Source organism: Rhinoraja longicauda, chromosome 8, assembly GCF_053455715.1.
Source record: "Rhinoraja longicauda isolate Sanriku21f chromosome 8, sRhiLon1.1, whole genome shotgun sequence".
Taxonomy (NCBI): domain Eukaryota; kingdom Metazoa; phylum Chordata; class Chondrichthyes; order Rajiformes; family Arhynchobatidae; genus Rhinoraja; species Rhinoraja longicauda.
Window position 1 is genome coordinate 46568469 of NC_135960.1, and position 14696 is coordinate 46583164.

Below are 14696 nucleotides of genomic sequence, written 5' to 3' on the forward strand. Positions count from 1 at the left end.
TCTTAGTGAGAAACTTTTGTAGCAGTTTAAAAATATGAAAACACAAGGAACTACAGATGCTAGTTTAGACTGAAGGAGTGTCCCAACCTGAAAAACTGCCTATCCCTGTGCTTCAGAGATGCTGCCTGACCTGCTGACTTACTCCAGCACATTGTGCTTTTTTTAGCTTAAACATGATGGCCCTGCCCACTTTTGTGTCTCTACCTTTTAAATAAAATCTTAAATCAAGGTGCTTGCTCTGGTAATGGCTCAGCAATTTTATGCTATCAATAGATAAACCAAACTGAGCAGAATGTTCCTTTCACTGCTCTCTGATTCTCATATATTCAATTGCCTTTACTTAGTAGATGATAAAATGTATAACTTCCTTAATCACGTGTGAGAAAAATAAGTGATTTAGTTTAGTTTAGTACGGAACAGCCAGGGAGGCAGGCCCTTCATCCCACTGAGTCCACGCTGATCATTGATCGCCTGTTCACACTAGTTCTATGTTATCCCACTTTCTCATCCTGCTACCCAACTTGATCAGGCTTCAGAAAGTCTCCAGCCTACAATATAGGATTGACTTGAGGTAATACGTTTTAACCAATAAATGCAGTCTCCCAACATCACCTAAATCGAAGCATAAATTATATTCTTTGTGTGCAGTCGACACTCTGAAATTTTGCTTACAAATTACAATAATTTGAGCAAGATTCTGGGGGAAAAAAACAGTACCTCCTGGAATGCCGGAGATTGCAGGGAGGTTGCGAGGAGACCTAATGGAAGACTGTAAAATTATGAGCGGCATAGAGAGGGGTAGATAGTCAGAACCCTTTCCCAGGATGAAAAATTCAAATGCTAGAGGGCATAGCTTTAAGGTGAAAGGGGCAAAGGATAAAGGAGACGCAGGGAATAGTTTTTTATGCAGAGTGGTGAGTGCCTGGAATGTGCTGCCAGGGGTAGTGGTTGAGGCAGATATGATAGTGGCATTTAAAAGATTTGGATAGGCACATTGGACATGCAGGAAAGAAGCGATATGGATTATGCGCAGACAGATAAGAGTTGGTTTTGGTATCATGTTGAGCACAGATATTGTGAGCCTATGAGCCTGTTCTTGTGCTGGACTGTTCTGTGTTCTATATATGTTATTAACAGCCATGAGGGAAAAGCAGCTGGTTTGTGCAAGTGTCAAGTAAAAATTGGATCAAGCTTGGTTGTAATCAGTTAGTGAGAGGAAACATAACTTACAATCCTTTTTATCTGCATGCCCAATATTTTTGGTAATTTTATTCCTACTCTCATTTCTACTTAACAATAAATAAAATAGCTTTCAGTTTACTCTGCTAAATTGATTACAATGATCTGTTGTTTGACTGAAGGGATATTTAGTTAGGTCTCTTCCCACCACCCAGAATTAAGGACTTTTAGGCCATTGGTGACCCAGGACTCTCAATCTAGGCTAAGAAGAAACCATCACATTTACATTATTTCTGAGGCTAAACTTGGGAAATTTCTGGCATGCATGATTCCTTCTGATTTTCAAGTTTCAATTTTTAAAAATAAGTTCATGCTAAAATTTGAATGAAATGTAGACGTACTTTGTTAAGGAACAATTATGCATTGGCCTATTTAAGTTATCAGAGTTTATAATGACAGAAGAAACACAATATCTTTAGCTAGTCCCAGTCTGAAGAAAGGTCTCGACCCAAAATCTTGCTCCTTCTCTCCAGAAATCCTGCCAGTCCCGCTGAGTTACTCCAGCATTTTGTGTCTATCCTTGGTGTAAACCAGCATTTCAGTTCCTTCCTACACATATTTAGCGAAGTAAGATAGGATTTTTTTCATAGAGCAGTCGCAAAATGATTTGCGAGGATATTTATTTATTATATTATCATAAACAGCCGCAAATTACTATTGAAGATGTAGAGAACATACACATCAAAAATTAGGAGACTGACTTAAAAAAACAACTTTAAAAGCCACTATGAAGTCATGAAAGGGTCCAATCCCGACTGATCAGGCAGGAGAACCTACCCCCCAAAAAAGAAACAAGAATGTAATCTTTATTGATTAGTTCAACGTGAAATGTCAGCAAATGAGGTTTGAAGAAAGATTAAGGGTCCACATCAAAAGCAAAAAGAGCATTTGTTGAAAAACATTAAAATTTTAAAAATGGAACAGATAACCCGATCTGAACAGCCAGGACAATCTAAATAAAAAGAGAATATGAACCTATTGGATACTTCCATAGGACATGATTAAAAAAATGTCTCTCACTTTTCGGTCCACAATATTTAAAATCAGTAAAAAGTGGCACAATGCAATAACACAGGACACTAAAGGAACAAGACTATTTATAGAATAGAACATAGTGGGGTTAGGCATAAGGGGCCATTTGCAATTAGGTGAAGGACACTGTTTTTACCTTGTACTTCACGACAAAATTCCATTCCTTCCCTCAAGAGATGCTGCCTGTCCCGCTGAGTTACTGCAGCTTTTTGTGTCTATCTACCTGCTTTTATTATGTGTTGTTCAACTGATCTGCAGTAATGCTTTTATATTTATAGACACTATACTCTGGGTGTAGTGGTCTGTTTCAATGCTGTATGCATCTTTGACTCTATAATTCTTTTTATACTGGTGGAATTTAAACAGTATGATTTGCAGGTGAAAGGAACATTAAGTGAAGCAAGATAACAGGTTACAACTGGCTATTGGGCTAAAGACCTCTTGAATTACATAACATCCTACCATTAAACATGTCTTAGAGGTACCACAATTTCCTTCAATTATATACTAGAATGGTCAAAGCCATTGTTTTTGTTCCATGCAATGAGTTTCATACTTTAACTTAGACTTTCGAGATACAGCGTGAAAACAGTTTCTTTAGCCTGCTGACTCTGCACTGACCTGCGATCACCCGTTCACTTGCACTATTACACACTAGGAACAATTTACAATTTTACCAAAGCCAAATTAACCTACAAACCTGTATGTCTTTGGAGTATCGGAGGAAACCGGAGCACCCATAGAAAACTCACGCGGTCACAGGGAGAACGTCCAAACTCCGTACAGCACCCGTAGTCAGATTGAACCAATGTCTCTGCCACTGTAAGGCAGCAACTCTACTGCTGCGCCACTTTGCCGCTCCACCTTTGCCGTACCTTTGTCACTGACCCAACCCTCCACTGCAGCTACTGTCTCAGCTTGCCCTTGACACCTACCAGAGTATCCCATTCAACCTTGCTTTTTTTAAATCCCAAATAAAAAACAGAAAATGTGCAAAACCTTCAGCAGGTCAGGCAGCATCTGTAGAAGGAGAAAGTAATTAACGTTGCAGGCAGAAACAGGTATTTACCTTTGATGTGTCAGGATGGCAAAGCATTTGGATTTCTACACGAGTTCTGACAAGGGCTCTCAAATCTCAAGAGTTAACTCTGTTTTCTTTTTCCATGGTGGCTGCCCACCCATTACTCTGTTGCCTTTACCTTTAAATCCATCCCATGTCTTTGTGCCTTATTTGGATTTCTATACTTGGGCCCCTCTCTGAAATTCCTTTCCTTAACTCCTCAAGCTTCCTAATTTTAGCTCTTTTTAAGGATTCCAAAAGTCACACCTCGTTGACAAAGCTTTTATAGTCTCTATCTTTTAATAATATTCTTTAGCTCGACAAACATTTTTAATCATATCTGAGACATTTCTTTTCATTAAACATGCTATGTGAAATGTAAATTGCTGTCATATCTGTTTTCTACTGATATAAACAAGCACTTTTCCATTTCTCATCACAGCGCATTCCTGTATTTCTAATCTACTCTTAGTAGTAAGAGTATTAAAATTCATTTGACTCAGGGCCTTGTTATGGCGGTTATATTACAAGGAAGAAAAAGAAAATTCCTGTGGGATATGCAACTTCAAAATAACCAAAGAACAGATAGAATTAGGATTATGTTGGGAAATAGGGCAAAGATGAATGAAGACGTTTCAAGCACCAATGCATGTGATGGGATTGATTGTAAGTTGGCATTCAGAGGAACCTAAGTTGTGACCACACTTATGGTGCAGCATTACTTCCAAAACTTGTACACCTGCCAACCCTCGCTGTCTAGGCTCTGGAATAATTTTCCGGTGGGTGACTAGAGTTAAGGAAGGTTAATAGGTGGTATCGTAGATGGTGAGGATGTTTATCAAGAATACAGCATGATTTTTATTAGCTAGACGAGTGGGCCGAGGGCCTGAGCCAAAGGGGGAAAGTTGGACTGGCTAGGACTTTATAGCTTGAAGCACAGGAGTTTGACAGGAACCTCTCAATGTGTATGACGTCATGAGGTGCATAGATAGGGTGAATGCACATAGTCTATTTCTCAGCGTAGATGCCCCTGAGGGCTGGGCTTAATGTGAGAGGAGAGAGATATAATAGGAACCCGAGGGGCAACCTTTTCGCACAGAAGGTGGTGGGTACATGCAATGAACTACCAGAGGAAGTAGTTGAGCAGGTACAATAACAACATTTAAAAGACATTTGAACAGTTACATGGATAAGTAAGGTTTAGAGGGATATGGGCAAATGCAGGCAAATAACTAGCTTACATGGGGCATATTGTTCAGCATGGACAAGTTGGACTGAAGTGTCTGTTTCCCTTTGACTCTATGACTCTAACTCACTCTTCTGTGTCAGAATTTGCCAGGTTATCCATCCGTAATATTAGCTCAATTTTCCTCTCCTTAAAGGCACTGCTGGACATTTTTGTTTTCAGTTCTCTACAACAGCATTCACCTGCATTTCACAGCTTTTACATATCCCTAACACCACCAGCCCCAGCCTGTCTGATTTGGCATACATCCAACTAGTTGATTGTAAGTTGGACCAGTGACGTAAACTAGCATGCAGCTCTATTAGGTATAGCAGAGGGCGTGGGATGTGGAGGTGAGTGAGGTTTGGGGTGGAGGGAAGGTTCATACTGCCTGAACACTGCCCAGTGAAAATTATTCATAGTCAGAATCATACGGCGTGGAAACAGACCCGACGGCCCAACTTTCCCATGCCGACCAAAATGCCCCATCTAAACTAGTGCCACCAGCCTCCTTTTGGCCCATATCCCTCTAAACCTACCCTATCCATGTACCTATCTAAATAATTCTTGAATGTTGCAATGGTATCTGCATCAACTACCTCCTCCAGCAGCTTGCTCCAGACACCCACCAATCCTTTGTGTAAAAACGTTACCCCCTCAGTTTCCCATTAAATCTTTTCTCCCCTCACCTTAAGCCTGTCCTCTGGTTTGCAATTCCCCTACCCTCTGCAAAAGACTCCATGTGTTTACTCGATCCATTCCACTCATGATTATCTACACCTCTATAAGATCATCCTAGATCCACCTGCGCTCCAAGAAAAAGCGCCCTAGCCTGCTCACCCTCTCCCGTTAGCTCAGGCCCTCAAGTCTTAGAAATATGCAGATGAATCCTCTCTGAACCCTTTCACTACTGTTCCTTATTTTGTTGTAATTTGTCTTGAAACCTCTGGGTATATGATACTTGACAAAGGCTGGAAACTGAAATCCATTTTGTTTTTTTAAGTGCATGTGGTGTTTTAGATGTTTTAGATAAGTTGAATTGCACTTTTTATATGGTGTTTATCGATACCTTGATCTGAGATGATAGAGTGTAACTTGACGGGCTTAAGGTTTGGGTTTATTATTATTGTCACATGTGCCGAAGAACAGTGAAAATCTTTAGTTTAGTTTATTTGTCATGTGTACAGGGCTATCCAATCACTTCAGATAATACTTTGCCTGAATACATTCAATCCAAACATAAGTACCAAAGGTAGAGCAAAGAGAAAGATATCAGAGTGCAGAATATTGTTTCTCAGCATTGTAGCCTAACGGTTCCAGAGAAAAAGTCCAATGTATGCAATGAGGTATTTGGGAAAATTGGGAGTGTACCCTAGCTTTTATTAGGACTGTTCAGAAGTGCGATAGCAGAGGGGAAGAAGGTGATCCTTAGACTCTTGGTATATGCTTTCAAGCTCAAGACACCAAACAACTGTATGTTTTATCTTATGTTTAAACTTTTATGCGTTAAATTGACATTGTGTGTTACCTACGCAACAAAAGCTTTTTCACTGTACCTCGGTACATGTGACAATAAACTAAACTGATATATATGTACCTTTTTAGAAAAGAAATTATCAATAAATGGTAGATTCATTGTGACTTTTTGTCTGGCTTAGGCAGATTTTTGCAGAGTGACCAAGAAGCCTTTAAAATGGCTACTGTGGATCCCATCCTACAACTAAAGAGAGATTTGAAACAAAAACAAATTGAAATGCAGTATTATCCTTTGCAGCAAAGCATCGAAAAGGACAGAATTAATTCCAGCCAGATCTTACAAGAGGTAAGGAAAATTTTAATTTGACTTCGTGTGCACTTAAAGTTTAATTGAAATTTGTTGACAAAACTTGAATTTATTTATTCCCAACTTTATATTTAAGCTACTGCTACGATAAACTTGTTTCTATTAATGTCTAGCTTTGGTATCTATCTTAATTGATACTGAAAAGTCATGTTGTAGGAAGGAACTGCAGATGCTGTTTTCAACCGAAGATAGACACAAAAAGCTGGAGTAACTCAGTGGGACAGGCAGCATCTCTGGAGAGAAGGAATGGGTGACGTGAAAAGTCATGTGCCTGTAATAGAATAATACTGTATAGAAATGTTTGAACAAATTACAAGTACAGGGTCATTATAGTCTGCTACTAGTGTAATAATAAAATAATCTTGAAGATGACTGTGCCATCAGAAAAAAAAGCATGTTTATCCATAATGTAAATCAATGATTATATATTACAAGATATGATGATCAGAGGTGTCACAATACTGCATCCCTCAAGGAAGTTTGTGATTCCTTTGCCATTGGCAATCCTTCTGCTACCCATATTTTGCTACTTTGTTGCAGCCTGAGCCCTTTATTGGTTGTGTCACCTCAGCATAGCATTTCTTGTTGACAGTGGAGAGAGATTCCTAAGAGTTGACAATCAAGCTTTAATCTAATCTTCAGTGCTTATTTGTAATTTTGGTGTTTGCCCTGCAATGTTTTACCACTTTTCAGTTTTCAGTAAAGTGTCTACTTATGTTCATCCTAACAATACTTTCAATTTGGTGGAACTAAACATTGATATTTATAGTCCCAAAGCAACATTTCAACTGTTAATGATCCTGTACTGCTAATAAAAAACACTATAATTTTTCTATCAGTTTCCGCAGCCTCAGGATCTCCAGAACACTGCAGGGAAAATGTATTCTAAAACTTTCCAATCATGTTATGAGACTTTTTATGGCCTATTGAGAGGGCAGACACAATGTTGGGCTAACATCTTTTCTGATAGACAGCATCTTCATTGGTGCAAATGTCAGTTTAATACTGCAATGAAATATTAGAGTACATTATGTACTGATCCTTGGAGTGGGACTAAACACAATCTTCAAAGGTAGACACAAATGCTTGAGTAACATAGCGGGACAGGCAGCATCTCAGGAGAGAAGGAATGGGTGACGTTTCGTGTCGAGACCCTTCTTCAGACTGATGTCAGGTGAGGGGGCGGGACAAAGATAGGATGTAGTCGGAGACAGGAAGACTAGTAGGAGAACTGGGAAGGGGGAGGGGATAGAGCGGGGAAGCAGGGACTACCTGAAGTGGGAGAAGTCAATGTTCATATCTCTGGGGTGTAAACTGCCCAAGCGAAATATGAGGTGCTGTTCCTCCAATTTGCGCTGGGCCTCACCGACAATGGAGGAGGCCCAGGACAGAAAGGTCAATGCTGAGGGGGAGTTGAAGTGCTGAGCCACCGGGAGATCAGGTTGATTGAGACGGACTGAGCGGAGGTGTTCAGCGAAACAATCGCCGATCTTGCGCTTGGTCTCGCCGATGTAGAGAAGTTGACATCTGGAACAGCGGATACAATAGATGAGGTTGGAGGAGGTGCAGGTGAACCTCTGCCTCATCTGGAAAGACCGTTTGGGTCCTTGGATGGAGTCGAGGGGGGAGGTAAAGGGACAGGTGTTGCATCTCCTGCGCTTGCAGGGGAAAGTACCTGGGGAGGGGGGGTGGCTTGGGTGGGAAGGGACAAGTGGACCAGGGAGTTTTGGAGAGAACGGTCTCTGCGGAAAGCAGAAAGGGGTGGAGATGGGAAGATGTGGCCAGTAGTGGGATCCCGTTGGAGGATAATTTGTTGTATGTGACGGCTGATGGGGTGGAAGGTGAGGACAAGGGGGACTCTATCCTTGTTACGAATGGGGGGAGGGGGAGCAAGAGCGGAGCTGCGGGATATTGAGGAGACCCTAGTGAGAGCCTCATCTATAATGGAAGAGAGGAGCCCCCGTTTCCTAAACAATGAGGACATCTCCGATGCCCTAGTATGGAACACCTCATCCTGGGCGCAGATGCGGCGTAGTCGGAGGAATTGGGAGTAGGGGATACAGTTTTTACAGGAAACGGGGTGGGAAGAAGTGTAGTCAAGATAGCTATGGGAGTCAGTGGGCGTGTAGTAGATGTCGGTCACTAGTCTGTCTCCTGTGATGGAGATAGTGAGATCCAGAAACGGCAGGGAGATGTCGGACATGGTCCAAGTATATTTAAGAGCAGGCTGGAAATTAGTGAAATTGATGAAGTCAGTGAGTTCTGCATGGGTACAAGAGGTAGACAATAGACAATAGGTGCAGGAGTAGACTATTCGGCCCTTCAAGCCAGCACCGTCATTCACCGTGATCATGGCTCAGGGAGGTAGCACCGATGCAGTCGTCAATGTAGCGGAGGTAGAGTTCGAGGATAGGGCCAGTGTACGTCTGGAACAGGGATTGTTCGACGTACCCTACAAAGAGGCAGGCATAGCTCGGGCCCATGCGAGTGCCCATAGCTATGCCTTGGATTTGGAGGAAGTGGGAGGAGTCAAAAGAGAAGTTGTTGAGTTGTTTTTTTCCTACTTAATCTTCAAACTCAGCCTGTGGCAGTACTTTGTGATCAAGTCAAATGAAGAAATAGACAAAGGCCACTTTAGAGAAACATATCCAGGGTATCTTTTAAACATATGGCTCAGTGACAATCTCACTCTAGTCTTACATAGTTTGTCAAAAGATGTTGCTCCTTCAGAGCTACAACTTACTTATTGATTTTTACATCCAGAGATATCATTCTGTTAAGATATGTGAACTCCCGAACTGTGTTTAAATTCATTTTTGCCAAAGGCAATCGATAGGATTATTTAGTGAATTAAATGAAAAATAAGCCTGGAAATGGAAAATATAATCATCAGCATGATTACGTTGCAGACTATTTAATGTCGTGGTCTTGGGATTTGATAAATATCCCTATAATGCTGTTTGTATCCCAATAGCTTGACAAGATCCCTTAATGCACTTTTCAACATAGCCACTTCAGAGAGTGTGAAAGAGCAAAACTCTGAGCATAATCTTGCTTTACATCATTCAAGACAGGAAGTACTTAGAGCATTATCAAAACTATAGCCACAGGGTGACTTAAGAAAAACCAAAAATATTGTTGAAAGCTGTCTAACAGTTATCAATGGCATGGGGATATTTTCTTTGTCAACGCTAATTTAGAATTCGGTGAGATATGAAAAGAACCTTATGACTGGAATTGTAATGTTTGGGGGGTAAAAGAGAGAGTGTAGGCCTAAAGGCTTTTCCACCCATGATGGCACATAACAAGTGGTGTCTCGAATAATTTTCACAGAGGCTGCAGTTTTATAAAATTATGAGACATAGAGGAAGACAGCCAGAATCTTTTTCCCAGGATGGAAAAAAATCAAATATTAAGAGGGCATTGCTTTAAGGTGAGAAGGGCAAAGTTTAAAGATGTGCGGGGCAACTTTTTTGACTGTCTGGAACGCGCTGCCAAGGTTGGTGTTGAGGTGGATACGATAATGGCATTTAAAAGGCATTTGGATAAGCATATGGAAATGCAGGGAATGGAGGGATATGGATTATGCGCAGGTCAATAAGAGATGCTTTTGGCATGGTATTCGGCACAGCATTGTGAACCAAAGGGCCTGTTTAGACTTTAGAGATACAGTGCGGAAACAGGCCCTTCGGCCCACAGAAATCGTGGCGAATTGTGATCACCCCGCACACTAGCACTATTCTACACACAATTTTTCCAAAGCCAATTAACCTACAATCCTGTACTACTTGGAAGTGTAAGAGGAAACCGGAGCACAGGAGGAAACCCATGCAGTCACAGAGAGAATGTACAAACTCCATACAAACAGCACCCGTGTCAGGATCGAACCAGGGTGCCTGGCACTGTAAGACAGCAACTCTACTGCTGTGCCACTGTTCTCGTGCTGTACTGTGCTATGTTCATGCATATCAACAATTGGTAGTGGAATCAATAGTGGAATATCCTTGTTTGCAGATGACATTATTGGGAGTCACCTTTATGGAGTGTGGATGGAAGGATGAAGTTACAAAGGGGAGTACTAAGTGACTGAGCAAAACTCCCAAATTAAGTTTATGAATGTAAGAGGGACACTGACATGGGATTTAAGAAAGCAAATCCAATTATTTATTTAATGATAGAAACTAAGACCTATGGAGGGGCAAAGCTACTCACATGGTTAAGACACTTAAAAAACTGGTGTACATCTACAATAAATAACGAGAAAGGCTGATAGAATGTTGGCCTTTTTCTTGAGGTCTGGAATTCAGAAATAAGGGAATGATTTCCAGTTGTACAGAGCTGGTAGGAAAAAAAACTGCAGATGCTGGTTTAAATCGAAGGTAGACACAAAATGCGGGAGTATCTCAGCGGGTCAGGCAGCATCTCGGGTGAGAAGGAATGTTTCGGGTCGAGATCCTTCTTCAGACTGATATCAGGAGAGGGGGCAGGACAAAGATAGGATGTAGTCGGAGACAGGAAGACTAGTGGGGGTGAACTGGGAAGGGGGAGGGGATAGAGAGGGGAAGCAGGGACTACCTGTCCCCTCTCTATCCCCTCCCCTTCCCAGTTCTCCCACTAGTCTTCCTGTCTCTGACTACATCCTATCTTTGTTCCGCTCCCCCCCACCCCCCCCCCCCCCCCCCGACATCAGTCTGAAGAAGGGTCTCGACCCGAAACGTCACCCATTCCTTCTCTCCCGAGATGCTGCCTGACCCACTGAGATACTCCAGCATTTTGTGTGTACAGATCTGGTAATACCCTATCTGCTTTGTTCATTTTTTGGTGCCATGCCCCAGGAAAGCTACATTGGCCTATGACAGATGCAGCACAAATTCATTAGAATGATACCAAGCTTAAGTAGTTACAGTTTTCCACAAGCCTTTGTGTAAAGAAGAGTTTCCAGATTTCTCTTTGAAATGAAGGGGATCCAATATTAGGATTTGGCCTTCTTGGTCTTGATTTCCCCATTGTAAGTACTGCCTTTGTATCTTGCCGAGTAAATTCCTCACTAGTTTTAACCAATTTTCAGCTCGACTACCTTTTAATTGAAGGGGTTACAAACCAAAATAACGTTATCACTGTCCTCATAATTTAACCTTTAAACCAGGAACCCTGGAACTTCCTGCAGAACAACATTATGGGAATACATTCACCATAAGGACTGCAGTTCTTCAGGTGGCTGGCTGCCCATCACCACCCACTCAACAACAATTAGAGATTTGTATTATTATAGAGATAGCCAGATTGGATGGAAGGAGAGAGAAAAATGATTCATAGGAAAATAAGTATTATTTACAAATGTTAAATTTGACATTTATTTCAAATATCAATTACTGTATGAATGGAGAGATACAGCACGGAAACAGGCTGAAGAAGGGATTTGACCCGAAATGTCACCCATTCCTACTCTCCAGATACTGCCTGTCCGCTGAGTTACTCCAGCATTTTGTGTCTATCTCATGGAAACAGGCCTTTCGGCCCATCGAGTCCACCTGTTCACACCAGTTCTATGTTACCCATTTTAGCATTCACTCCATACACACTAGGTCAATTTTAGAGCCCATTTAACCTCCAAGTCCACACATCTTTGTGATGTGGAAGGAAATTGGAGCACCCAGAGGAAACCTATGCGGTCACAGGGAGAAGGTGCAAAATCCACACAGACAACACCCAAAGTCAGGATTAAACCTGGGTCTCTGGCGCTGTGAGGCAGCAGCTCTTCCAGCAGAAGAAACAATATTCCACAATGGTCACAGTTAACTGCCAATGCCAGGGTTGATTGACAGTAATTAAAACTACCAACTCCAACTAAACTCTGCATGGGTTGCACTAAGGATTTGGGGCTTTGTTTTGTTTTTGCACTATATTGTTTTTTTAATTTATTGAACATTTTTTTGTTGTGGTATCTATGGAGATGCACAGTTGTTTGCGCTATTCAGCCCCAAATGCCTAATTTATTGATGTGATGCTATCAAGGTGCGCATAGCAATTATTAAAACCTAAACATGCAAAGACAAGTTTAACAAGTTTGAAGTATTATGTTTGGCCTAAGAAGTACTTCATAATGAAGAAATCATTAGGATCAGGTGAGGATTTACCTAAATTTCCTATAATTTACCTATATTTCTTATAAAGTATAACATTTTTCATTATCCTGAAGGTATAACATCTTTATTATACTTAATATTCTTGTACTCTTTGAATAAGCAGCTTATGAAACAATATTCATAAAATTTCAATGGAATTAGGTGGAATATGTGAAAGAACAACAAAAGACTATAACAGACAAGCTTGAACAAGAGAGACAGATGTTGGAAGAAGAAATCAAAAATAGTGAATTAGAGGTAAAGATTTTATTTTCAAAAAATAAAAATGAGCAGATTTTTGATTTTCATGTGGTTGCAAGAAGCTACCTTTATCTATTATTTAGATTTCACAGTTAGCCCTTTTCAATATTAGAAGAGTTGGAGAGAACTTGCAGTAAGGTCATGTTTTGTGGGCACGTTATGTGTTTGGTTGATGACACATGCTTCCAACCAACCATTTGCTAATTCAGAGCATATGGAAACAGTTTCCCTCAATCATTGTCATCATGTATATGAGTTGTTGCAGATATGATGAATTAAGATAGAGACTCATGGAGTCGTAGAATTACACAACACAGAAATGGCCTGTTGGCCCACAATATTCATGCCGACATTCACTCATCCCCTTTTCCTTCAGTTCCATGCCTTGCCTTTTCCAGTGCCTGTCTAAATGTGTCTTAAATATAGTGAATGTATCTGACTCCATCTCCTCCACTGGCAGTGAATTCCAGATATCAACCACTCTATATATAAAGAAAAACTTTCCCATTAAATTTCCTTTAAAACGTAATCTTCTCACCTTAAACCGATGTCCTCTTCTTTTTGAGAAGAAAAGATTTTGACTATCTACCTTGTCTATGTCTCTCAAACTGTTATATATCTCAATCAGTTCACCCCTCAGGCTCCTTTGCTGAGAAACAAGACCAGTTTATCCAATTTTTCCACTCTAAACCAAAATCTCCAATCCAACATACTGGTGAATCTCCTTTCAACTATCTCCAGAGTAACCAAGCCCTTCCTATAGTGCAGCAACCAGAACTGCACATAATACCCTAAGTGCAGCTTGGCCAGTCTAACCAATGTTTTGAAAAGTTGTAATTAAACATTCCACTTTTATATTATATGCTTGACCTATGAATGCAAGCTGTTGGCACATATCTAGGTTTTTTGGTGGTTGTGGAGGATCCTTCCCTAGCAGCTATATTGAGGAAGTCATGTTCAAATGGGCCCTGAATGATAATAGGCAATGAGGCACTGAGCCACATTAGTGTCCGGCACAGACTAAATTGGCCATTCTTCTCAGGAGAAATTGGCCATTCTTATCAGATAGAACTTTCACCATTTTTCTTTGGCATGGAGTACCATTACCTTGGCCAATTTTTCCACCAGCAACTTCCTTGGAAATACATATGAACTTGAACAGGTACATAATATTTCACGCGCAAAACACAAATTGCTGGAGTAACTCAACGGATCAGGCAACATCTGTGGAGCGAATAGATTTGGGTTGGGATTCTTCAGTCTGAAGTCTGAAGAAGGGTCCTGACCCGAAAGGTGTTCTGTCCATTCCGTGCACAGATGTTGCCTGGCCTGCTGAGTTACTCCAGCATTTTGTGTTTTGCTCAATATTCCAGTATCTGCAGTTCCTTGTATCTACATAATATTTCTTTTTTTTTATGAACTAGAAGGAGGCTACTCAACCTATCAGGATTTTTCTGTCTCTTTGAGAAATCTCATCAATCTTGTTCCCCGACATATTTTCTTATAATCGATTATTTTCCGCATGGAAATTAACACTGCCCTGCTTCTCCCAACATCCAACTACATAGGGGTAATTTACAATAGTAAATTAACTTACCAATCAACACACTTTTACAGTTGGCAGTCTTATCAGAGCAACCAGGGAAATCAAACAGGTCACAGTGATTTGCTGAAAACTCTGTACAGACAGTACTGGAGGTTAGAATTAAACCCAGGTCATTGGACTTGTGAGCCACCTACAATAACTGCAACACCAATTGTATAGGTTTGTCAAAGGCTTTGTATGCTGTACCAAAACTCCTTACAAAGTCATTTTGACATCTACAAAGTACAAACCCTCCCGATATTTAGTTGGAGAATTGTGCTAACATATTTGGAAGTCCTGCAGCAATTTCAAGATGATCTTTGAGT

The 14696-nt window shown here is 40.8% G+C and overlaps 1 protein-coding gene across 2 annotated transcripts in view; it reads left to right on the plus strand.

The window, feature by feature from the left end:
* Positions 1 to 14696, plus strand: part of LOC144595927 (coiled-coil domain-containing protein 148-like) — a 56347-nt gene that overhangs the window by 24394 nt on the left and 17257 nt on the right. Inside the window, exons 6-7 of one of the 2 annotated variants that reach the window (XM_078403854.1) lie at positions 6215 to 6378; positions 12687 to 12782. In XM_078403854.1, coding sequence (XP_078259980.1) covers positions 6215 to 6378; positions 12687 to 12782 — 260 coding nt within the window. The remainder of the gene's footprint in view (positions 1 to 6214; positions 6379 to 12686; positions 12783 to 14696) is intronic. The other variant, XM_078403855.1, reaches the window with a different exon arrangement.